The sequence below is a fragment of the Musa acuminata genome, chromosome BXJ1-3, assembly GCF_036884655.1.
Source record: "Musa acuminata AAA Group cultivar baxijiao chromosome BXJ1-3, Cavendish_Baxijiao_AAA, whole genome shotgun sequence".
In the NCBI taxonomy this organism is placed as follows: domain Eukaryota; kingdom Viridiplantae; phylum Streptophyta; class Magnoliopsida; order Zingiberales; family Musaceae; genus Musa; species Musa acuminata.
Genome location: NC_088329.1, coordinates 2,435,375 through 2,459,045, shown reverse-complemented (window position 1 = coordinate 2,459,045; position 23,671 = coordinate 2,435,375). Strand labels below are relative to the sequence as shown.

The following is a 23,671-nucleotide window of genomic DNA, read 5'->3' as shown; positions in this document are numbered from 1 at the left end:
TCGTGATACTGTTGTGCGAATCTCAAAGGCCACGTGTTTGCGGTGAATCCTAATATTGTGCGTGGGCCACCCAAGTTAAAAAGAATCCTTCACAAATTGTTCACGTATTTTCTAATTATTGAAGTAATTGCTCGTGTGTTTCTCTTACAAGTTCTAAAAAAATTGGAGAAAAAATATATGTAATATTATTTGGGTTAATGTGAGAGAATAAACAAGAGATTTGCTGGAGTTAGAGTTAACTCAAGGATGGATATAGATATGAGTATAGAACTAGGTAAATCTTTTATCGATTTTTTGGTATACTCTTTATTTGTTGATATTTCTTTTGGTTTCAAAGATCCTCTCCCCCTAACGCAACATACCTATTTTAAGAATAGCCTAACCAAAATAATAAATATTTTGATAATAAAGAAAATGAACATAGAGATAAATAATTTTTAAATATACTCACTTTATGACTTTCTTTTGTGTCTGATGATACCATATATAGGAAAGTTATAAAGACATTTCAAGATGTTGTCTTCATTTTTCATGGATTTTTGTAGGTGTATTAAAAAATGTAATCCATGTCTTATGTAATCAAAATGTTGTCTTAATATATGACCAAACTAGCCACATAAAAGATGAAAAATGAGAGTGAGATGATCGTTCTGGAAAAACACTTTAATGCAAATATTTTATATAGAAATTGCAGTTGGTTTTGAATCCTAAATTCATGGAGATTAAATATATAAAGGATCTAATACTCATCTCAACCATATTTGCATTCTAAATAAATATATATATTTCGAAAACAACAAAAACAATAATAAACGGAGGCAAAGAAAGAGAGCAGAGGGAAGTTGACATTTATCTTCTGCGTGCAACACCGATCATGGGTTCCTGGTCGATTCCCCCTGCTTGAAATGATCATCCTGCTCCCTAACAAGGGAGTGAAAACGGCCGTGAGTGAGTGCGTCGGGAGCAACGGAGGAGCTCGAGCCTGGTGGTGTGTTTAGGTTCGACATTGCGCTTGATGAAGAAAGGAGATGGCCCAGAGTTTATTAGGGTATGGTTTGGGGCCGTGGAAAAGCCCAGAGGAAAGCCGCCGGCAAGGAATCGGAAGCAAAAGCGTGATCCCCCCCATCGTGGCCTGTCGGAAGATCCAATGGATGGATGCCACGTAGTTCGAATCGATACCCGAGCAACGTCTTCCGTAAGACGCCCGTATGGGCCACCACGTGGTAGGACCGAGGACGCAAGGAAGGTGCCGCGAAGAAGGTTATAAATGGGTCGAAGGTGCGGCATAGGGCTTCGTTCCAAAGGCGGCGTCAGGAGCAAAGAAGAAAGAGGAAAAAGAAATTTTAGATCATTATTCTCATATCTCCACCTCTCGTCTTCCTCAGTTCCCCCCCCCTCTCAGGTACGGGAACATTCTTCTCTCTCTCTCTCTCCCCCCCCCCCTCTCCCGCGGCCTTTTTTTTTGAATGAGATGATTGTTTCATGTCGTGTTCTCGTTCATATCTTGTCTCGATCGAGTCCCGCCGGGGTGCTTGCTGTATGAGAAATGTTTTATGGACCCGTTCCCGGACATGGGCTCTCCTCTCTGTGTGCTTTCTTCCGTCTATCTTTTTATGTGAACACTTTGATGAGAAGATGATCAGGTATTGTGGTTTTCTGTAAAATCGGTCGTTAATTTTTAGGAAGACGAGGACGATGTTGCTGTCTTGTCTGCACTTGTTTCTTCACTTTTGTCGTTCGGGGCTAAATAATTGCATTAGGCATCAGAGTCTTTCTCCCGGATGACCGGATTCAATCGACATCTTTTCTTTCTTTATTAAAAAGGAAAGTTGTTTTGTGAGGCGGCTGCCGTCCTTTCGTCGTTTTCTGTAAATATGATATGTTATCATCATCCATGTTACGTCGTATCGCGGACGGGCACCAATGGTGCGTCGGCCCTTTCTCTCCAGAACACAGAGAGAGAGAGAGAGAGAGAGAGAGAGAGAGAGAGAACGTAAATCGTAGTCGCGTCTCTTCCTCTCTCCTTATGGATGACTCATTTCCTTTAATTGCTTTCGACCGCGAGAGGGCTGCTTGCGTTCCCTTTCCTTCCTGGTACCTTCACCCGTGCATGGATCCGCGTCCGTGATTGATAACATAGTTTCTCCGCTGGGCCACATGCTTGGATTACATCTTGTGATGATATCTCGCGCCAGGCAGAAGCGCTCCCTTAGCCCTTGGTGGTTCGCACTGTTGCGGCAGCCCAGCGGAAGGAGGTTTGGTGATCGGAACTAAATCACCCGTGGGTATACGTCGTCAAGGTGGATGGTGGCTTGTCGCACATCATTATGACCCCACCCCCTATGACATTCTTTAAGGCTTATTCAATTCGCTTCAGTAGCTAACAAAATTGTGGCCTTGATTTATCTGTTGGTATATGGAGATGGATACCCACTTTCCCACGCCGTCTCTCAGGCGCCATGACAATTTTGTGTCCAGGTCGTTATACGCTTGCTTCCACTCGGTCCCAAGTTTATGCTTATTTACTGTGTTTCTTCTTCTCATAGATCGGTTGTATTAAATAGCCAACGGAACGCCCAGCATCATGTGGCATCAGGTTGTGCAATCCGATATGTTTCGTACTGAGAGAAAGGAGAAGACTCATTTGGTTGTCGGTTCGATGCGCAACAACAGCCCGTCAGATGCCTTTTTTTATTTATTTTATTGTTTATTTAATTAGCAAAAAGAGCATGCTTGTTACTTGTTAGTACTTTATGGCAGGAAGTGTACGGTACAGATCGTCCGGCACGACCACGACCTTAACTTATTTATGCCTGTCTATCAGTCGCAGGTGAGGCCAAAGCAGCAGCAACGATGGGCGCCGGCGGACGCATGACTGCGACGGAGCAGGGGCCCCTTCGCTACGGCGGCTGTGGCATTCCGCTCCACCGTTCGCCCACCGAGAAGCCCTCCTTCACCCTGAGCCAGATCAAGAAGGCGATTCCCCGTCACTGTTTCGAGCGCTCCGTCCTCCGTTCCTTCTCCTACGTCATCCGCGACCTGCTCATCGCCGCACTCTTCCTCTACTTCGCCGTCTCCGTCATCCCCAAGCTACCGCTCGGCCTTGCCCTCCCCGCCTGGCCGCTTTACTGGGCCTTCCAGGGATGCATCCTAACCGGCATGTGGGTCATCGCTCATGAGTGCGGCCACCACGCCTTCTCCGACTACTCGTTCCTCGACGACGTCGTCGGCCTCGTCCTCCATTCCGCACTCCTCGTCCCCTATTTCTCCTGGAAGTACAGCCATCGTCGCCACCACTCCAATACCGGCTCCATCGAGCGTGACGAGGTCTTCGTCCCCAAGCCCAAGGCAGCCCTCCCATGGTTCAGTAAGTACCTCAACAACCCGCCCGGTCGCATCCTCACCCTGGCCATCACCCTCACCCTCGGCTGGCCTTTGTACCTCGCCTTCAACGTCTCCGGTCGCTGCTACCCCCGCTTCGCCTCCCACTTCGACCCCTACGGGCCCATCTACTCGGACCGCGAGCGTGCCCAGATCTTCATCTCCGACGCCGGCCTCATGGCGGCCCTGTACGTCCTCTACCGCGTCGCCGCCTGCTACGGCTTCTGGTGGCTGGTCAGGGTGTACGGCGTGCCGCTCCTGATCGTGAACGGGTGGTTGGTCCTCATCACCTACCTGCAGCACACGCACCCGTCGCTTCCCCACTACGACTCGAGCGAGTGGGACTGGCTCCGGGGGGCGCTGGCGACGGTGGACAGGGACTACGGGATGCTCAACAAGGTGTTCCACAACATCACGGACACGCATGTTGCCCACCATCTCTTCTCGACCATGCCACACTACCACGCCATGGAGGCGACCAAGGCCATCAAGCCGATCCTAGGCGAGTACTACCAGTTCGATGACACGCCACTGCTGAAGGCCATGTGGAGGGAGGCGCAGGAATGCATTTACGTGGAGCCGGATCAGGGGAGCAAGCTGAAGGGCGTCTTCTGGTACCGCAAGGAGTTGTAAGTCGAGCTCAGGACATGTCAGTGGAGTGAGAGGAGGCGACATCGTCGTGTCCTCGCGCGCTTAGTGTCACCTTTTTTTCGCGTTTGTTCCCGTCCGTAACGTGTAATCTCGTCCTCGTTATGTACCCCTTCCCCTTCACGTTGGTATTTATGTATCCGTCGTCTAGTAAACGTTGCATGCGTATGCTTCGTATCTCCAGACAAATGGTCGAGATATTCCATGGGCTCATGTATCATTTTGCTTACGAGATGCTGTAAGTCTTCCGATGTGCACGAAGGGGTGATGGTAGATGCGGTTCGCAAGGGAAAAATAAGTCAGAGACCACTTTAGGACGAACTCCCTTTTGCAGGTTCGGCTCGTCGAATGCTGTTTGATCAGCACGATTAGGCTATGACAACAATAGAACATTCATCCGACACGAAACAGATGATAGATGCGAATAACAACACGTAAGAAATTTTGTCCAAAAAACAAAGCACCAGACAGTCTGACGGCATCCGATGTTGATTGGTCCTTTGGTACGGGAACGCTGAGTTTGTGTTCGGCAGATCCTGTGAAGCTGCAGCATGGGGGCAATGATTGATCATGGGTAATATTAACTAGACGGAGGTATGTACATATGGGAAGGTTATGGACCCTCACGACGGCTGCCTCCATTGCCATATTTTCAATGGACGAACCCACGACATTACGCTGTAAAGTGTATGTAAATAATTACGATTAAATCAAATAAAAGATAAAATTTAAATTTAAATAAAATATATTATGATGAAAGATTTATTGGAATATGATAAATTTTCTATTATTTTAAAAACCTTATACTCTATATTTTAGTTAATATAAATAGATACTCGAATCGATCCAAAAGTCCTATAGGTATTAGTAAATGACAAATTCGTCTCTTCCATTATTCTTTTCTTTCTTTTTGCTGAAGTCATGAAGAAAAACTAATAATACGATATCAGAGTCTGATTCAAAGAATATCAACAAAAATATATCGATTAAAAAAAGATGGGAGATATTAGTAGATCCAGGAAAAGAAAAAAAAAAAGAAGATGAAAGACATTAGAGTAAGTGTTCCTAATTTACTTATTCCTATCTTCAAATATGATAATTATCAATTTTGGATGGTTAAGATAAAAATTTAATTTATTTCCTAAGGATTATAGAATTTGATAGAGAATGATTTTGTTAAGTATGATCTACAGGATCCTAATATTATTAAAAAAATAAAAAAAATCAGATAAATAAAAATATACAAAAAGATGTAAGAGCCCTCTACATACAACAACTAGAAATAGATGATTCTCTATTTTTCTGAATCATGATGGCATCAATATCAACATAAGCCAAAAAAAATATTAAAAAGTGTATTTGAAGGCAAAAACAAAGTAAAAATTTTAAAGTTTCAAATTCTTGACATGAATTTGAAACTCTTATGATGAAAGATTTTAAATTTATCATTTATTTCTTTTCAAAAAACTCTCTTCTATTATGAATCATATGAGATCTTATAGTGAAAATATAAAAGATCAAACTGTAGTAGAACAAATTTTACGAAGTTTATTTTCAAAACTTGATATGATTTTTATTGCTATAGAAGAAGATAAAGATATAAGTACATTATCTATTGATGAATTAATGAACTCCTTTTTAGCTCATAAACAAAAAGTGAACAGATCTTCATATGAGACTTCATAACATACTATACAAATGAAGATAGATCATAAGAAGGACAAAAAAAAATTTAAAATCAGATCTAAAGGGAGAGATCAAAATGACAGAGGATGAGGCCGACCAAATATAAGTAATAAAGAAACCTATCAATGTTTTTGTTAAAAAAAATAGATATATTGAAAACATTGTTAGTATAAAAATAAAAATCTAAATATTCCTCTCTACTTTTACTATAAAAAATATGACCATCTTGAAAAATATTATTGAAACAAAAATCAAACAAATTATCATGAAAAAATAATAGTAAAGAAAATGATGAAAAATATTCTCTTCATAGCAAGAATATTCTAGATTTATTTCGTTTTTAGATAGTGAATGCATTAATCATATGACAGGGGATAAAAGTTTATTCTAAATGCTTGATGATTTAGTCAAATCTATAGTATAAATAGAAAATGATAATAAGGTTCAAGTGGAAGGAAAATGAACAATTATTGTGAATACCAAATCTAATAAAAAATTTATTGATAATATGATGTTTATTGTTAGTTTAAAATAAAATATCATTAGTATAAGACAATTGATGAGAAAAGGATATTATGTTATTTTTTATGATGAAAAATACTTGATTTATGATTAAAAAACTAAAAAATTAATAGTAACTGTGAGGATGACAAAAATGAGTGTTTCCCTTGTTATTTTTGGATTTCTCCTGCTACTATTATTGCTAAATCGATATTATGACATATAAGCTTTGATCATTTGAATTTTTATAGGTCTATACAAACTATCTCACATAACAAATCCTTCAAAATTCAAACTGCTAAAAAGGTGCCTCAAAACAAAACTAAAGTTGATAAAAGTTGTGATGAGAGCGATGAGGAGTCACGATTGAAGAAGTGAAAAATTTTGGATTCTATTTAATATACAATTGGTAAACTTGTTAGCAAAAAAAGAGAGCACTAATAATGATGAAGATGAGGATGACAGCTCTAAAGTTAGTTCTGAAGATGAACATTCAAAAGAATAACAAACTAAGAAGTCAAGTATTAAAAGACAATAATGGTTCTAATGGGTCTTTCGAGGAAAATAAATATAAGCAACTACTAAAGACGATGAAGAAAGTTAAAAAATACAAAATTGGTGGATGCAACTCTGAAGAGTAAAAAACAAACAACTATGAAGTCTAAAATACAAAGGCTCAAAACTCTTGCTACAATTCAAACTCGATCTCTTCACAAAATCCATCAAAACTTAAAAGAAGACTTTCAATCCTTAAAGATCACGAAGACTTACAAACCTATGTAACTAGTTGATATAGGAGAAATTCAAATAAACTATTGCAGCACCAAATACCAATTTATTGTTCTTCATAAAAATTTTGGCGAAAGAAAAATTTTATTTTTTGTGAAGATAACTTCAAGTCACAACTATTTAAATTAAGGGGGTGTGATAAGATCAATTCAAATAATTATGATTAGAGAAAATAAAAGATAAAAATTTAGATTTAAATAAATAGATCATGGTGAAAGATTTCTTGACATATAATAGATTTTTTTAATTAAAAAAATTTATCTTATTATTTTTATTATTTTATTATTGAGACATGATATGATTAAATAAATAAATATTTATTTAATCAATATAAATAAATATTTTTGGATAACTTACTCTTAGACTATTTTATTATTCTTTTCTTCTTCTTCTTCTTCTTCATTAAATTCTCAAGAAAACCAACATGAAGACCATCCTCCGGAAGAGGACTGAGCAACGACAATCCATATGGTCAAATCCAACCACCGGTACTTTATGGCTTGTCCCTGCGCGTTTATCGTTGTCATTGTTGTAGGGTTGTCATAGTGATTGTGTGTTAAACCTACTGCCCGTCTGGGATGGCTACGTTATCGAGGAACGCTTGGCCACGACGATAAACAATAATTGCACGGATCATCAAATTAATTGGTCATTATGGACCCGGAAAAGACCGGTTCGTGGTTGACGTGATGACCCACCCTTGTGACGCTGCCACGGTACGGGCTTCATGGTGATGGGTGGAGATACATAATCGAGCACTTAGAGCGAGGTTTATGGTTGGTTCGCGGTTGGTTCGCCAGCGATGATTGATGTCGGGGGCATATCATGTGGGAGAGCAGGTGCTTAAAGGTTTGGCGAGAACCGCTGGGCGTGGCGACAGCAGATGAAAGGCATTGGTGTGATAACTTGGAAATATAGAGACGAAACGAACCTGTTGGCTTTAGTGCCCTCCAAAATGACGCCACGCGGGGACGACCACCGTGCTGGAGATAGAGCAGGCGGACAGAGGAAACCAAGATGGGCTCTGGACCTGGGTGCACGAATCGCTTGAAGCGGCCCGAGCTTAAATACGTGGAATTAGTGTTACTTTGTTTTCCTTTTCCGTGTGTGAAGCTAAGGTTCCATCGGTGGCTGTCCAAAGTTCTTACTGTGATGTCCTATGAACTCAGGTGGAAAGTGTTACGGTGAAGATAGTCTGACTTAATATCTTCGTATTTGGTGCACCTGCTCGGAAATAAAAGCAGAAAGAAGCAGTGGAGATTGCGCGGAATTGCATATTAACAATCCACAACTGGTGTACCAATTTGTTGCTATCTAATACCAAACACCATGTCCTACTTTCATCTTGCAGCAGAATTATATCTTAAACATGCACCGGATATCTTGAGCGCTTTGTTGCTTGCTTGTAGTCATGTCTTCTGACGCAGAAATACAAGTGCTGCAGTGAAATGGAGACCATCTCAAGGTTGGTCACCAGGAAGGAACATATAAATCAACAAATAGACAATGGGGTCACTATTATGCTAAATGCTACAAGAAAGAAGGTGACTGCGCGTACATGCAACCGATCATCTGGTGGTACCAAACAAAGAAATTTCTTGCTTGCAACTCGAACTCTACTGACCAGCCACCTAAACGCTAACAAATCTTAATAATCCTCTGAACTGTGTATTTGGTTGTTCTAGTAATATGGCCTTTAGGTAAATAATTGATCGTGTCAAAATGCACGAACCAGAATCTCCTAAGGGTTGGATCTGGTATTGTATATAACTTGCTTAAAAGGTGTACCTACTTCAACTATTTGCATCTTCATTCGAGCAACGCCTAAATGACTAAACAAACAAGTAAGCCATTTCATCAACAAAGCTTCAAGCTTGATATGCATGTGTATGCTTGAGCTTGAAGGCCCCAACAATTCATGCGGTTGCTTGGAAGCAAATATTACACGGGGAGAAGAACCTATATGTATTGGATGGAGTTCACTCTCCAATTCTTCAACAAGCAAGTTACTCATTCATGGAGTCCATCAAGCTCTCCCTTCTCCTCCTCTTCTTTTGCACCGTCACATTCTTTGCAGTGGCTAAAGATTTCTCCATAGTCGGCTACTCACCGGAGGACCTTGCATCCGAAGAAACACTGATGTACCTCTTCGAAAACTGGATGGCTAAACACAGTAAGTCTTACGCAAGCTTCCAAGAGAAGCTGAGGAAGTTTGGGATCTTCAAGGATAACTTGAAGCACATCGACGAGACAAACACAGAGAGGAAGAGCTACTGGCTTGGGTTGAATGAGTTTGCCGACATGAGCCATGAGGAGTTCGAGCACAGGTATCTCGGACTGAACACTGACCTGCCAAAGATAAAGGATGTCAGATTCAAGGCCCGAGAGACCTTCATGTATGAGAAGGCTGCAAATTTACCCAGGTCGGTGGACTGGAGGAAGAAAGGAGCAGTCACTCCTGTTAAGAACCAAGGCGGCTGTGGTAAGAAGAATATCTTCTAACTTGAATCCTTTAGTTAGTTGCACAGGACATCAACGATCTAATGGAGGCATCGCGACGTGAAACTGAGATGCATGCCTGACCGTGGTACAGGAAGCTGCTGGGCGTTCTCGACGGTGGCAGCGGTGGAGGGCATAAGCCAGATCGTGACAGGGAACTTGACATCGTTGTCGGAGCAGGAACTCATCGACTGTGATACCACATTCAACCATGGGTGCAAGGGGGGATTGATGGATTATGCTTTTGCCTTCATCATCGCCAGCGGAGGTCTCCGTACCGAGGAAGACTATCCTTACCTCATGGAGGAGGGCACCTGTGAGGAGAAGAGGGTAAATTCATGTTGGAGAAGTGTGCGCATTGCTACCCATAAGGGAACGGGCCGTATTAACTAACTAGTGTCATTGTCGTGTCGTTGGATACAGGGTGGACTCGAACTAGTAGTGACCATCAGCGGCTACGAAGATGTGCCACGGAACAGCGAGGAGAGCTTCCTGAAAACACTGGCCCATCAGCCGGTGAGTGTTGCCGTAGAGGCCTCCGGAAGAGACTTCCAGTTTTACAGGGGGGTAAGTGACTCTTGCCACGCTGACATGTCAGTTGAGATGAGACGCAAGCAGACGATGATAGAAATTTGGCGGCCCGCAGGGAATTTTCGACGGACCTTGTGGGACCCAGCTAGATCATGGTGTGGCAGCTGTGGGGTATGGGACATCCAAGGGCCAGGATTACATTATGGTGAAGAACTCATGGGGCCCCAGCTGGGGAGAAAAGGGGTACATCAGAATGAAGAGAAACACCGGAAAGCGCGAAGGTCAATGCGGGATTTACAAGATGGCTTCGTATCCTACCAAAAAGAGGTGATCCACCGCGGAGGCTTACCACCATATGAAATTAAAGTTGATCCACGTCCATCGTTGCCGTCCTATTCGATTCCAGGAGTCTATTTAAATGGGAAGGAAAATGCATATTAGCATCCGAGACACGTTTGTTCCGTCCAACGTGAATCCTCCTCAAAGTGGATGATCTCTAATAAATAAAACAAAACTTGGAAATGAAAGCGAGCTAAGTTTCCATGAAATGATCGCAAATCGCCCGTGTACATGTATCCTGAACTGGGCCCGTGAGCCGCATCCGCAACGCGTACTTGGCCGGAGCGTTATGCGTGAGTGTCTGCGCGTGAACCGCATGCCTAGACTAGTCGGCGAGCAGGAAGCATGGACTGACCTGCCGTCTGAACCGAGCGCGCACCAAATCCTTCGACTCGGCTCACGCGTCATGCGATACGAACGTGTCCTGTTGTAGAGGCATCAACATCATTATTTTGATGGCTGGAGCTTTCGGATGCTAACTCAGCATGCATTTTAGTCGTCGCTGAAAGCAGTAGGTTGGCTGCTTCCACAAAGAGTTCCGACTCTCTCTCGTGGTGCTGATGGTGTAACGGAAGTCACCACCAGTTCAACGCCATTAATTCCTTCAAAATTAATTTTCCATTTCCGATTCTTCGACCATCTATCTATTCTCGGTGTCTTGGGTCAATATCTCGACTGTGCTATGAAGAATTGAAGTCGCCGTGTAAGCTCTCCTGCCCTGTGCCACCGCCCAAGCATTCGGCCGCCATGTTGGAAGAAACACTAGAGCGTATTTGTCGCCACAACTTGCGTTGTTAATCGACTAGACACGGATGGACTTTGGTGGCACTTGAGGTCGATGATACACTCGTGAAGTCTCTCTGACGGGACAGGCATTCCCAATGTAAGGACAGGTGAGGAGGAGTACATCTGCTGCTGTTTTTCTAAAACCGTGGGCTGACTTGGGAGTCTACTACAGACGAGATGTGTGGTTTGAAGCTTCTGTCCCATGAAAAGTCAAAGTCCTTGCCTAGCTGGTTACATCAGGGTCCACAGGAGTGGATGGACTTGTATAAATCTACGCATATAGATATCATCTACTTATAGGTATAAAATAATAATTTAAATGAAGAGACTTTTTATCTCTAAGATTATATCTAATTAACTTATTTAAAAGGTAAAACAAGAAATAAGAATCTAATATTTTTCTAAAGATATACTATTACTCTTTAACACCGTACGTACGTTCTGCATAAATGCATGGATAGTGAAAAATGATGCTGATTCTTCCTAGTTTTAATTTATATATGCCCACGGGTGAAAGTGCAACATGATTGTAAATGTTGTAGGGTGATCGAGATGTGAGAAGTCATAGGAAGGATGACAATGGTTGAAAGGGATGGCAACGTCGTGGCTCTCGAGTTGCAATTTAACCTGCGATTTCGAATACAGTGCCGTTCGATGCAACTTCTTAGTTTAGGTAGACATTTTATGCCAAATCTGTGATCACTCTGTTACCAAGACGATCCTCCTTGGTTTGGGTAGACACTGTGACGCTGGATCGATGCTCTATGAGCTGAAGTAGATGATCTTTCCAGAGCATATAGTTCCATCAAATTGGATGAATTGTTGTAATCATGAGGAGTGAGAACAATGCACACAACCAGCAATTATAGACCAAACCAAATCATACAACAGCCTCCTTCCATCTGCCTCCCTATACTTATGTTGAACGTACTATCTGATGTTGATGTAAGACCTACAAAGGTGATTGCAGAGGAGAACGTCCACCGAGAGGATGAACACTCGGAGCGCTGGATGTGAATACACTGTGGTCGATATTCTCTAGGTCCTCGGCACCATGTTGACTTTCCCCGGACTCATTCTCCTCCAAGGACCTCATCTTAGTTTCAGGCGTAAAGAGATAGGTGTGAAGCATTCCAATGAGACACACACCACCCAGGATAGTCAATGCATACGTCATTCCGATCCCCGGCTTCCATCCTGGATTCAGATGTTTCTTGTTCCTCTGTTGAGAGGCCCAGAGGAATCCAACAGCTCCGATTATGGCACCAACTTTTCCCGACGCGCCGGATATCCCATGGCAGGTGGCCCGGAAGCGAGCAGGAAACAGCTCGGCGGGCACGATAAAGGTCGTGGTGTTGGGGCCGAAGTTGGAGAAGAAGAAGGTCAAGCCATAAAGAACGATGAACCACCCTTTGGTGTGGTCGTGCCAATACTTGTCGTAGGGACCTGCTAGCGCGAACAGGAAGATTGCCATGAAGAAGAAACCCATCATTTGAATCTTTCGCCTGCCGGTGCGTTCGATGAAGTAGACGGTGGCGAAGTAGCCAGGGATGGTAGAGGCCACGGCGATGATTGCTTGGAATTTTGCGACGTTGTAGACCTCCTCGTAAGCATTTACATGGTCAGACGGAGGGAACCACGGCTTGTAGATTTGCGACTGGAAAAGAGTGCTGCTGTAGTAGGGGATGTCAACCAAGAACCATGCCATGGCGCACGCAAACAGGTTCCGGCCATGCCGTCCCATGAATTGCTTTGAGAAGAGACCGTACGTTGGGGCTGGTCGACGGGGTCCGCCTGAAACTTCTGAAGTTTCCATATCGAAGTCCACCAACACCTTCCCCATGTCATTTGTCGCTTTGATCACATCCTGCTCCACCAGTGCTGTATATCTGCACAAGCTTCAAAATCACCGTGCTGATACCAAAATAACTAATTAACGCAGCAAGTCTTGTCATTTTCCCTGTCTCTTATATATATATATACACACACAGAGACACACACAAGGGCACCTACAAGCTAAATATCTCAATAAACTATGTCAATCGGGGTAACTTGTGGCCCTGGATAAAGCAACTGGAGAGGTGGCGGAGGAAAGGACGGCTAATGGAGTCTGCCTAAATCTACACAGAATCTCGTGTCCCTCGCATTCATTATATAAGCAAGCCTGTAACTCCGCTGCAAATAATTAATCGAACAGAGAGCACGTGAAATAAACTATTCCTTGTTTCTGTAATCTGAATTTAACGTAATCCAAAGGCTCAGCTGCGATCTCCTCACTATCTCCAGTACAACCCAATGGTTCTTGGCTATGCCTGAAATGCATTATGTAGAGCCAGATAGATGCATAAAGATAGAAAGATATGATCGAAGGGATGCTAAAACCAGCTTTGTGATCATCAGCAGCTTGCATATGGCATAAACTAGGTTTTGTCGATTGTTTGTCTCCTAGTTAATTACCACCACAAGGAAAGGAGCAGTTGCAAAGAGAGGCTGTTCAAGAGCTGGAGCCCGCATGACCGACGGCCATAGTGATGAACAAAAAGTAGCCAGGTTCATACCTGGCGGTCTCCGGCATGGTTATTCTCCAGTAGAACGTCAAAGCCGCCGGAATGGCACCGATCATCAGTATGATGCGCCACGCCAAGTCCGCTGCCTCTGGCGTGCGCAGCGGGTCGATGCTCGATGCCTTGGTTGCCCTTTTGAACGCTGCAGCGATCGCCATGGTGACCCCTGAGCTGGCCAGTATCCCGAACCCTTGCATCGAGAACACCGCGGCGATGAACGAACCCCTCGTTCTTTTGTTAGCGAATTCAGACATGATGGTCGCCGAGAGTGGGTAGTCGCCGCCGATGCCGATCCCAAGCATAAACCGGAAGAAGCACAAGCTAGTCAGCACGCAATTGCGGGTGCGGCAGATGGAGAAACCGCAACCGAACGAGCTGGCGATCATGAGGAGGAGGGAGAACCCGTAGACGCGCCGACGGCCCACGCGATCCCCAAGCATGCCGAAGATGAGCTGGCCGATGACTGTGCCGACCAGCGCGATAGCCACGATGGCGGAGACCACCGCGGGTGGCGTCACGCCCGGCGTCGCTCCCTGAGGATCGTAGTAAATCCGCCCTATCAGCTTCATGACAGGCGTGATGCAGAAGAGGTCGTAGGAGTCGGTGAAGAGGCCCATGCCGGCGATGATGATGGCTTTGAAGTGGTAGTATTGTGTTCTTGCATGGTCGAGCGCTGTAAGAATCTTGAGGCCCATCCTTCCCCCCCTCCCGCAGTATGACCTTCAGAAAGAGTGCTTTTATAACACACCATTTATCCCAGTTGACATGATCGAAGGAAGACGGGGAAGAAGTAGGCTTCCTCGAAAGACTGGCGTGGGGAGCTGATGTAGATGCCCGCAGTCAAAGTCTCCCATTCCCTCTGAAACAGTCCATTTCCAAGTTTTTCACTATCGACAATCCCTTAAAAAATTATAAAATATTAATTTACTATTTATATTTGGGCCATATGAATTTTTTATATATAAGATTATATTTATTTACTTAATAATTTAAATAAAGAAAATATATTTATTTTAAATTAATATTTAAAATATTAGAAGGATAAATTTATTATAATATATTCGATGAACTTTTGAGATATAATTTTATCAAACAAAATACACGTCAATACATATTATTTACAAAATATTTAAAGTACTTTATAATTATACGTTCGTTCTCCATCCACGAGAGAACCGGCGGCAGCGAGACCAAGAAGACGGGCGATCATAAGTCCTCCGGGAGGAAGAAGAAGAATCAGTCTCGCGGTGGTGACAGATACGTTGTAAAACCACGAGGCAGACTCCTCCCCTGACAGAGACTCGGAGAAGACCGAGGAGGCTGCCGCTGCAGCTGACGCAACCAATTAATGTTGGCTTTGAAATGTCAAACATTGCCATGGGGGCATCGATCAAAAATTCTTATATGCTAAGCATATAAATACTTCTTTCTATTTTCCTTTTCTTTTTGGTTTTCCTATTCATATCTAATAATGTGTGTGCATAATAGCTAATCTCCGTCGTTCATAACACAATGTAGATTTTAAGTTATTTGTACCCCTGAACAAAATATTGATTTCTAATGGTGCTAAACTTCTAGAATGAATTTTTCCCATATCGTAAGTCATTCAAGATTATTAAGAAGCATCGAGTCACATCAAATAAGATAATGACACTTTGGACACTTGTCAAAACATATGTGCATAACATGCTTTGCTAACATTTTCTTTTTTCATGATAATACATTGATCGATACATTAAAGAATATGACGACGGATCAACTACGATGCTTACATCATAGTCTTTCTTTGGCACACGTTACTCGTTTGTCAAATAGAAAAACATCTTTGGCAATATGCGTCGTAAGTTATTTTATATTTCTTTGTAAATTATATTTATGTAATTGTTGGCTTTATGTTTCTTTTTCTCGAGAATCTCTAATTTATGATCGATAAACAAAATTTAATCTAATAAAACAAAAAATACTGAAAAAACCAAGAATGTTAGGAAATTTTAGTTGTGCCGACTATGCAAAACAAAAACAAAAACAAAAAATATTGAAGCTAGCTAGTTCTGTTTTGATGGCTTCAGCACGGGCATAGGTTACAGAAAAAGACTGATACAGAAAAATACAATATAGTACCATTTTCGGAGCACATCACTGCGAGTCTTTGAATAAAATGCTTGCCACGATATTCTTACAATCATCTCGTAGAGGCTTCACAACACATAGGTATCCAGTTGCATTTCGTGATTGGATGTAACAGAATTCCTCGTTGCCGTCTTTCAGCATCTTGCTTGCTGCTCTTCGCAAATCTTATTAATGGGAGGGAGGGGTAAAATGCATTACACTACTTACAACTCTGCTCTGGATTCTTCAACCTCATCCTTGTAAGAAGCAAATGCTTTGATGATAGACTCGTATATGGTAACCCCTTTCAAATACTCCTCTTTGTTTAAGAACTGCAGCAGTTGTAAAGCGGAAAAATGTTACACATCCAATAAGGAAGAACAGTGCAATTGTTGCAACACCCTTAGAACAGTGAGAAAAGTTTCAAAATAGCAAGCTTCTTTAAGTGTTCCTAGTTTTCAGAAAAAATATGTTACAAAGCAATAGATAAAAAATGGTTATCATGATAAAACTACCGATAAAGGAGCAAAAAGACCATTTGGTTTGCCTTTCAGTTGTGCAAGTTTCTAGTAGGATAGAGCATGTCTCATGTTCTTTATGTCATCAAAAAATTTAAAACCTTAATGATTTAGTCCAGTATCTTATGTAGTCTTTCCATCGATGGGAACAAGTTCCGAAAAGAAAAAAACAAGTTGTATGTCTTTAGTTCCAGTTTTATAATATTATCTACACTTGTGAGCACCAGACATGATATTATGAAGCACCAAATCATGAACGTCTACATGTCCAGAAAAATATCCATTTGTTGAAATGTCGTTTACCGGTCCACAAAGAGGAATTGAAATTCAGAAGCATCAAACCATGCATAATAACCTATACTATGAAAGTCCATACGTCTTCTAGTACATGTATAATTGTGGAACTATGTACAAGTACCAACTCTGTGAAAATATAAACAATTTTCTCAAATAATTGTGTGAAGGAAAATTAGTCCACCTCATGAAAACATTTGCTTTCTAAGCATTTTATTGGCTTTGAACTTTTGTTAATCTAAATCTTTCTGACTTGGAAAGCTACTTCTTTCACAATTTTCACAATTGTTCTCAACATATCAAGATAGTATTCTTATCTATTATTGTCATTTATGTATTTTTGAGGAAGGAACTTGTGCTAAAGACAAACCTCATTATGGTCATGGAGTAGTATAGGAGTGTTTGCCATCGGTGAAAAACCAAATGCTGGTATTCCCAGTTCTCGAAAAAAGCGAGCATCAGTTGAGGCTGGGAAAATTTCTGGCTTGCTAAGTTTACCATTGGCTTCCTTCACAGCTTCTTCGAACAGTATCCACCAAGAGTTAGATCTATCTGCAGCAGTGATGGCTGGCTTTCCAAACATGTCATACACAGACACCTTCTGCTTAAACTGCTCAATACAAATATACCTTTAGACCAATTGTAAAGGCACAAAAAGATCAAAAAGCCTAATGGATTAAGTTGAAAGAACACAGATGTTCCTGTTCCTATTAAGATCATGTAAAATGAGAAGAAAAAAAAAGAAGCTAAACTGGAATCTTCATATACAAAGTAAAAGAAGCAGACATACGTACATCAACTTCCAGACTACAATGACCTGAGCGCACTGTGAGACCATTGATGGGAAACATTCAGATGACAAATAAATCGGTTCCATAAATTTGGAACCAGTCCTTAACAAAGTTATGCATTCAAAAGACATTGTTCGATATTTCTTGAACAAGTTGATGAAACACTTATTTAGCACATACCTCATATGTCATGTTGCGTGATGATGGTGCCCATTCCTCAGCAATTCGTTTCTCCAATGCTTTGGGATCAGTGTTAGGAGGGACTCGGATGTCAAGACCAACCTCTGCTTCAGATGGCTGAAGATTCATGACAAAACCCTGATAGAAAGCCATTGAGATACATTCATAAGTGGAATCCATAATTCATAAAAGAACATGAATTATATATTCACCGAGAAAGAAATGACATCCAGAACGTTCCAATGAAACTGAAGAAATTAGAGCATCTTGTATGCATATATGAGAATTTTGATCCAATAAATGACAGTTAAGTTGTTAAACTTGATGATATCATTTTTAACAATCAAATGTATAAAAATGTTTAAGAGAAAATGACTTTGTTACTAAAATCAAAAAATCAGTGAGAAACCTCACGACAATAGTCTAAATCACTTAAAATATAAAGTAAATCAGATTAATGACTCCTAACATATTTAACTTACTTTTGAGTTACTTTATCATTGACATAATTAACTAGAAACCATAATGCAAAATAGGGATTTATCTTGTTTTAGTAAGGAAATATTGTCAGAAAACATAATGGTAATTCGGTCAGACTTTATTTGAACAACAAAGGCTTATCTTGATCTTGCTGATGTGTCTTCAAAGCTCATTCTTAATAGTATTATTTTAGACTATCTGAGTTTACTACTCTCAAATAAATTAGCCTCAAAGCAGCCAACTAAAATACAAAAAATAACACTTCTTTATTCCCATATTTGAAGAAATTTGATCAGAGATTTAGGTTTAGTTTCTGGTAGAGGTGTAACATGGAGAGATTAAAATTCCAGCACACAAAAGGACAAACTATGGATTACTTCAGATGATGAGTAAGAGCAACTTAAGATGGCAAACAACGAGAGCAAACTGATGCACGGATAAAGTTAAATATCATCAACAAAACCTCTTCTACGCTTTATGGAATAAGCTGGAGAACTGTCCATCATCATCACTCTCCAATAGACAGTTTATGTTCAACAAATAGACGGCCGGATTATACAGACACAAACCTTTCTTCTTTTTACATACTAAATGACTCAATTAATCATGTGTTAATATGCATGTACCGGTGTTAGAAATAAAAAGAAGTGGAAGAACAAGTCAACTTGAAAATGTCATTACAGTCTTGTTAGAGACAATTGTTGACATCATAGAAGAAGCATGTGCAAAATAGTGATTTCGAGTTCAAGCAGTAAGGCTTGAGTTAGCATTTAATTAAGATAAAGATGGTTGATGCCACCAGGAGGAGGAAACAAATGGGTGAGATATAATGATTGCAGGCCCTGGATGTGATTCGAGTACCACAAATATAGACGAAAGTTAAGGAGTGTGATTAGGAGGATTTTTTTCCACAATAATGAACAAAGATACAAGGGAGAAGCATGTAAGATTTCTACATGAAAATTTTTCCAATGATTGATGAAGCGGAAAAAAAAATGAAAATGAAAAAGAGGAGGAGAGAGAGGCTAGCTGATTCCTCCACCAGTTGCCCTACAGAATCTTCAGATTCCATCTAACACGACAGTGAGATGGAAAGTATGAAAGTGAACTCTTACAGCATGACTGAAAGCCTGAATAACTTCATAAATGTGCTAACTGGAGCTGGACGTTGTCTTAAGTCATGGAAGATTTGTGTTCTGGGTTTTCCAAGTTTGTTCACATGGTAATTCTAGGGGCAGGTTTCATGGTAACTGGATTCTTATGTGCCCTTAGTTGCTAAACCTACTTTCTATAGGGTGAATGATTTGCTTAATTTGTCTTCTGTGGTTGATTTGCTTTGCAACAGACAGTCGAACGGGGATAAAATTCTTCAAAGCTTTTGGTCATATTTTGGGTAAGACTATTTCTATTTACATATCGCTTGAGCCTCAGAAGGATTTCTAGTTTTGGAAACCTGATTCCAAAGGTTTAGGTTTGGGAAAATTTGCTTATATTTTTGTTCATAGCCTGAGTAGAGAAGCCAGTCAAATTAGTGTCCTCAGGTTAAATAATTGTTGCACAATTGCCTCTCCACTTTGGATAGGTTAGCTACTTTGGGGATTGGAAATGGGAATTTGTCTCAATTGTGTCATGTGGAGAATGAAGTTATTCCTCATCCCTTCTTCCTGTGTTCTTTTTCCACCATGATCTGGCAGTTTTTCAAACAGAAATTAGACACTAAATTTGTCTTTCTTACGAGCTACGAATGATGCTTGGCTTTTGAAAGGAATTGATGGTGGTTAAACTAACATGCTGATCCTTTGGTCCCTCATCGCTCATGATAGTCTCGACAACAACTCTTGCAATAAGCTGAGGATATGGACTAAAAGAATTGCTTCCTTATCCAATGTGGTAAAGAAGTACCGGTATGAGGGCTGTAATGAGATGTGTCATATAAGAATATGCTGGGAGAAACCTTCACTTGGTCAGTATAAGCTCAATGGAAACGCCTCGTGGAAGAATATGGATGGGGGTATAGGTTTTGTTATTAGAGATGATACTGGTAATTGTGTACTTTCTAAGTGTAGATACTTGGGAAACAGATCAATCCTACGCTCTGAAGCTGCTTAGCTTAGAGATGGATGGAAGGCAGCTTTGTAGAAAGGCATTCATCGAATACATATTAAGACTGACTCAGTGATTTGGTAGCTGTTGACAAAGGAAACCAGACCACCTTGCGCTATAAAATTTCTCAGTGATTTGGTATTTGAATGTTATTAAAGACGTTTGTTTTTTGTTAATCCATTTTTGAAGACTATAAAATTTCTCATATATTTAGAGAGGGTAAGCTAAATAGCTTCCTCAATTTGCTAGAGCTAGTAGGTTCAGTCGAATCTAGAAAGGGGAATGGCCTTCCCATCTACTTGTATGTTTTGAATTTAAATATAAGCTACCCATTTTAACTAATATCAATTTGCTTCATTAAAAGAAGATTAGAAAATGACCTACTTACTGCGGAGAACAAAAACCTGAGGCATCAGAACTCGAGGCAAGTGAAAGATGGTAGTTCAAAAAGTGAAATTGATCGAAATAAGCAGAGTTGACGGCACTTACAGTGGGCGATGGGATTCCAGCCTTGAGGTACACCAGATTTACTGACACCACCTCCCCCTCCACCTTCGTCCCTGTCTTCACCAAATCAAACTGCGCCGCCCTGAACCTCCTCACCGCCTCCACACTCTTCATCACATTCTCCATTGCGCTCCCATCGTAAAGCTTCGCTCCGTGCCCTGGCGCACCTTGGGCTCGGATCACGAGCCACCACGGGCATCTCTCGCCATAGAAAACCCTATACTCCGGCCGGGGCGAAGCCAGCCCCTCGTCAAGCACCACTCCCACCCTCATTTGCTTAAACGTGTCCGAAGCCACCAACGCCCCCACGCCGTCCGTCCCACCGATCTCCTCGTCGGGCACGAAAGAGATGTAGATGGTCCGATCGGGCACAAAGCGGGCGGCCTTGAGGCGGCGGATGGCCTCGAGGTATTGGATCCCGACGCACTTCATGTCCTGCGAACCGCGGGCGTAGATGTTGCCCTCGGACCCGAGGGCGGCGGAGAAGGGCGGGTGGACCCACTTGTGGCGCTCGGCGGGGACGACGTCAGTGTGAGAGTTGAGGAGCAGGGAGGGGAGGGAAGGGCGGCGTCCGGGCCACTTGAGGAGGAGGAGGGGCTTGCCGGCGACGAATTCTAGGGTTTCGTGCTTGAGGGAGAGGGAATCGGCTTGAGATCGAAGGAAGGCGGCTGCGGCGGCGTAATCCGGGGACGGGTGGGCGGTGTCGATGCGGAGGTACTCCTGGAAGCGGGAGATCGCTGCGTCGGCCTCGGCAGCCGTAAAGGCAGCTCCTTCCGCCTCCGCCGCGGAGAGAAAGAAGAGAACGAGGAGTAGGAGACGAGAAGCGGAGGAAACGTTCTCGTTGCGTCGCTCCGCCATGGATGGATGGATCAGTCGATCAATCTGATAGATTACTGAAGGGGGCATTTACTTTGTAAGCTGTGTGGTGGGCTATGCTTTGGAATGAATCACGCACACGTTTCAAATATTTACCGATGCATAGGATTGACAATATCTTTTTTCAAGTATAATCAAAAGATTTTACACTGTTAGTGAACAAAAGTACCATGGCTGATGAGTCAGCACGGTTAGGTCCGTTGGTCAACATCGGAAGTTTTTTATGGAATGAGTAGGATGATGAGGTGGTTGCACCCTCGGGAAGGAATGTTGGTCGACGTTGGTCGGGATCCGGACTGGCTCACTGCTCTTCCTTGTGCGATAGAAAGTATCTCTTGGGTCGATACGCTCGTTGCTCGGGGGTGTCCGCCTTCTTGCAAAATGGCCTTCGTCGAGTATTTTCCGACTTTGGCCCCTCCGACGAGCAAATTAGTGGAGTATTTTTATATCGAGTTTTTCTCCCTTTGGTCGGGTGTCGACCGAGGGTTTATATACTATTATGCGATTGGTTGCACCTCGATTTGGTATGACCACTGACCTTTGTGGGATGGGATAGCTTTTGTGACAGGCTAGCATCTTGGGGGATGCCTGAGCGGCACCACCTCGAGCCCTTGGGATAGTCTTGTCGCATAGTATCTCGGTACGGAACCTAGCTTGACGTATGTCACGGGGTTCTGATGATGTGTGGCGCCAAATTCTGACACTAGTTGGGACGTGGCGTGTGACGTCGATGATGACTCATCTCGGGACCAAATATGTCTTATCATGCAAGGAAAAAGGTTCGAGATAGCTTTACTAATTTATCAATGCATAGATGTCTAATATTTGTTGAAAGAATTAATCGACTTGTCTATCGTTCAGATTTATAAATTGATCTGTGCTACACCTAATATATATATATATATATATATATATATATATATATATATATATTCCTATAAAATTGGATATTTATTTCAAATAAAGTGGTACTCGTTTATTCTTTTTTCAAGAAAAGAAGTTGTCTTAACTAAGAGTATATATTAACTAATTGAGATTGATAGAGAAAATAACAATGTTGCCAACTCATTTCCTCCCTTAGGTCGAAGAAGCCACCTAAAACAACTCATGCAAATAATCTTACAGCCTTGCCTGTCTCGACCACTGGAAAAAGACCAATGAGGCTTTATAGGGAAAGCAATGACACAATCATTGTTCTGCTGAATCTTCTGAGTCTTGAGCCATCACTTGGAATCGATACTCACCGCCCAACGTGATCCTCGAAGAAGTCACACAAGTCGATTATTGATACATGATGACCAGACTCATCCTCACACCTTCCCCTCGATCGTGCCATCAGTCGCCAGCAATACATCCCCCTTAGCCTTAATTTCCAAAGGGGTCATATGCTTAATCGCAGGGGTTATTAATTTTTGACGACGTGGCCCCACTCTTCAGGCACCTGACGTCGATTGTCATCCCTTGTTCGTTCCAGGCACTTGCGCTAACAGACGATGTGCCTCTAATCATCCTTCCCTAACGTAATCGATAATAAGATATACTCACTAACAATCGACATAAATGAATCATTGACGATACGAGAAGCTTAAGGGGGGACGAGCAATCGACCATCCTCTAGCGATAAATCAGGTATAAGAGCTAGCCTCTGATGAGATAAGCAGACTCAACCTAAACTCTTTTGAGCTATACTTAACCATTTTCACTTTCTCTATTGTCTAAAGTGCACCTCGGGGTGACGTGAAGCATCACTAGATAAAGCCAAGGTGCACCTCAGGACGACTATAAGCCTCGTTCAATGGAGAAACTGCACTTCGGAAGGATCGCAAGTCGATCACTATGGGCCAACAAAGCCTCATGAGTCTACCTGTCACCGTAGCCTCAAGCTTGAATCGCACTCACTTGATCCACTTGGGCTACTTGGAAGGTTACATGCTTTCGGGATAGAACCAGATCAATGGCACGAAGACAACAACAGACATTAACATCAATCAAGTATTATCACCCGATAACGTCCGCTCGTTGTACCGATCCCACGTCGGCCAATCAGTAAAGAAGAAAAATCTCAACGCAAGTTTTTGTTCGACCATTC

At 42.1% G+C, this 23,671-nt stretch overlaps 4 protein-coding genes across 6 annotated transcripts; 2 read left to right on the top strand and 2 right to left on the bottom strand.

Annotated features, from left to right (window-relative positions):
- Window positions 1-1,268: 1,268 nt before the first annotated feature.
- Window positions 1,269-4,258, top strand: LOC135616470 (delta(12)-acyl-lipid-desaturase-like). 3 transcript variants are annotated; one of them, XM_065115699.1, is made up of 2 exons: window positions 1,269-1,402; window positions 2,825-4,258. In XM_065115699.1, exon 2 carries the CDS (start codon window positions 2,854-2,856, stop codon window positions 4,012-4,014), a length of 1,161 nt encoding a protein of 386 aa, XP_064971771.1. In that variant the 5' UTR covers window positions 1,269-1,402; window positions 2,825-2,853; the 3' UTR covers window positions 4,015-4,258. The 3 variants fall into 3 exon arrangements, with proteins under 3 accessions (XP_064971771.1, XP_064971763.1, XP_064971776.1); XM_065115691.1 differs by lacking the exon at window positions 1,269-1,402 and adding an exon at window positions 1,834-2,478; XM_065115704.1 differs by lacking the exon at window positions 1,269-1,402 and adding an exon at window positions 2,540-2,676.
- A 4,734-nt stretch (window positions 4,259-8,992) lies between these two features.
- On the top strand, window positions 8,993-10,562 carry LOC135636518 (cysteine protease XCP1-like). The gene is made up of 4 exons (XM_065148219.1): window positions 8,993-9,487; window positions 9,599-9,834; window positions 9,928-10,071; window positions 10,151-10,562. Exons 1-4 carry the CDS (start codon window positions 9,022-9,024, stop codon window positions 10,364-10,366), a joined length of 1,062 nt encoding a protein of 353 aa, XP_065004291.1. The 5' UTR covers window positions 8,993-9,021; the 3' UTR covers window positions 10,367-10,562.
- Window positions 10,563-11,998: 1,436 nt separating this feature from the next.
- On the bottom strand, window positions 11,999-14,520 carry LOC135616464 (probable inorganic phosphate transporter 1-10). Its single transcript, XM_065115683.1, has 2 exons — window positions 13,719-14,520; window positions 11,999-13,049 (listed from the first exon to the last, which is right to left on the bottom strand). Exons 1-2 carry the CDS (start codon window positions 14,417-14,419, stop codon window positions 12,113-12,115), a joined length of 1,638 nt encoding a protein of 545 aa, XP_064971755.1. The 5' UTR covers window positions 14,420-14,520; the 3' UTR covers window positions 11,999-12,112.
- Window positions 14,521-15,688: 1,168 nt separating this feature from the next.
- Window positions 15,689-21,642, bottom strand: LOC135616460 (uncharacterized). The gene is made up of 4 exons (XM_065115671.1): window positions 20,689-21,642; window positions 17,617-17,754; window positions 17,016-17,255; window positions 15,689-16,165 (listed from the first exon to the last, which is right to left on the bottom strand). The coding sequence occupies exons 1-4, from the start codon at window positions 21,610-21,612 to the stop codon at window positions 16,058-16,060; spliced, it is 1,410 nt and encodes a 469-aa protein (XP_064971743.1). The 5' UTR covers window positions 21,613-21,642; the 3' UTR covers window positions 15,689-16,057.
- Window positions 21,643-23,671: the final 2,029 nt, after the last annotated feature.

What these genes read in the sequence shown, in the direction of transcription:
- LOC135616460 (XM_065115671.1), bottom strand. Translation starts at nt 21,612, where the DNA reads ATGCCCCCTTCAGTAATCTATCAGATTGATCGACTGATCCATCCATCC. An exon ending in CTGGAATCCCATCGCCCACT is followed by an intron (nt 17,755 to 20,688) that starts GTAAGTGCCGTC and finishes GCTTTCTATCAG; the next exon opens with GGTTTTGTCATGAATCTTCA. An exon ending in TACTCCATGACCATAATGAG is followed by an intron (nt 16,166 to 17,015) that starts GTTTGTCTTTAG and finishes CAACTGCTGCAG; the next exon opens with TTCTTAAACAAAGAGGAGTA.
- LOC135616464 (XM_065115683.1), bottom strand. Translation starts at nt 14,419, where the DNA reads ATGGGCCTCAAGATTCTTACAGCGCTCGACCATGCAAGAACACAATAC. An exon ending in ACCATGCCGGAGACCGCCAG is followed by an intron (nt 13,050 to 13,718) that starts GTATGAACCTGG and finishes AAGCTTGTGCAG; the next exon opens with ATATACAGCACTGGTGGAGC.
- LOC135636518 (XM_065148219.1), top strand. Translation starts at nt 9,022, where the DNA reads ATGGAGTCCATCAAGCTCTCCCTTCTCCTCCTCTTCTTTTGCACCGTC. An exon ending in GCACCTGTGAGGAGAAGAGG is followed by an intron (nt 9,835 to 9,927) that starts GTAAATTCATGT and finishes CGTTGGATACAG; the next exon opens with GGTGGACTCGAACTAGTAGT. An exon ending in ACTTCCAGTTTTACAGGGGG is followed by an intron (nt 10,072 to 10,150) that starts GTAAGTGACTCT and finishes GGCGGCCCGCAG; the next exon opens with GGAATTTTCGACGGACCTTG.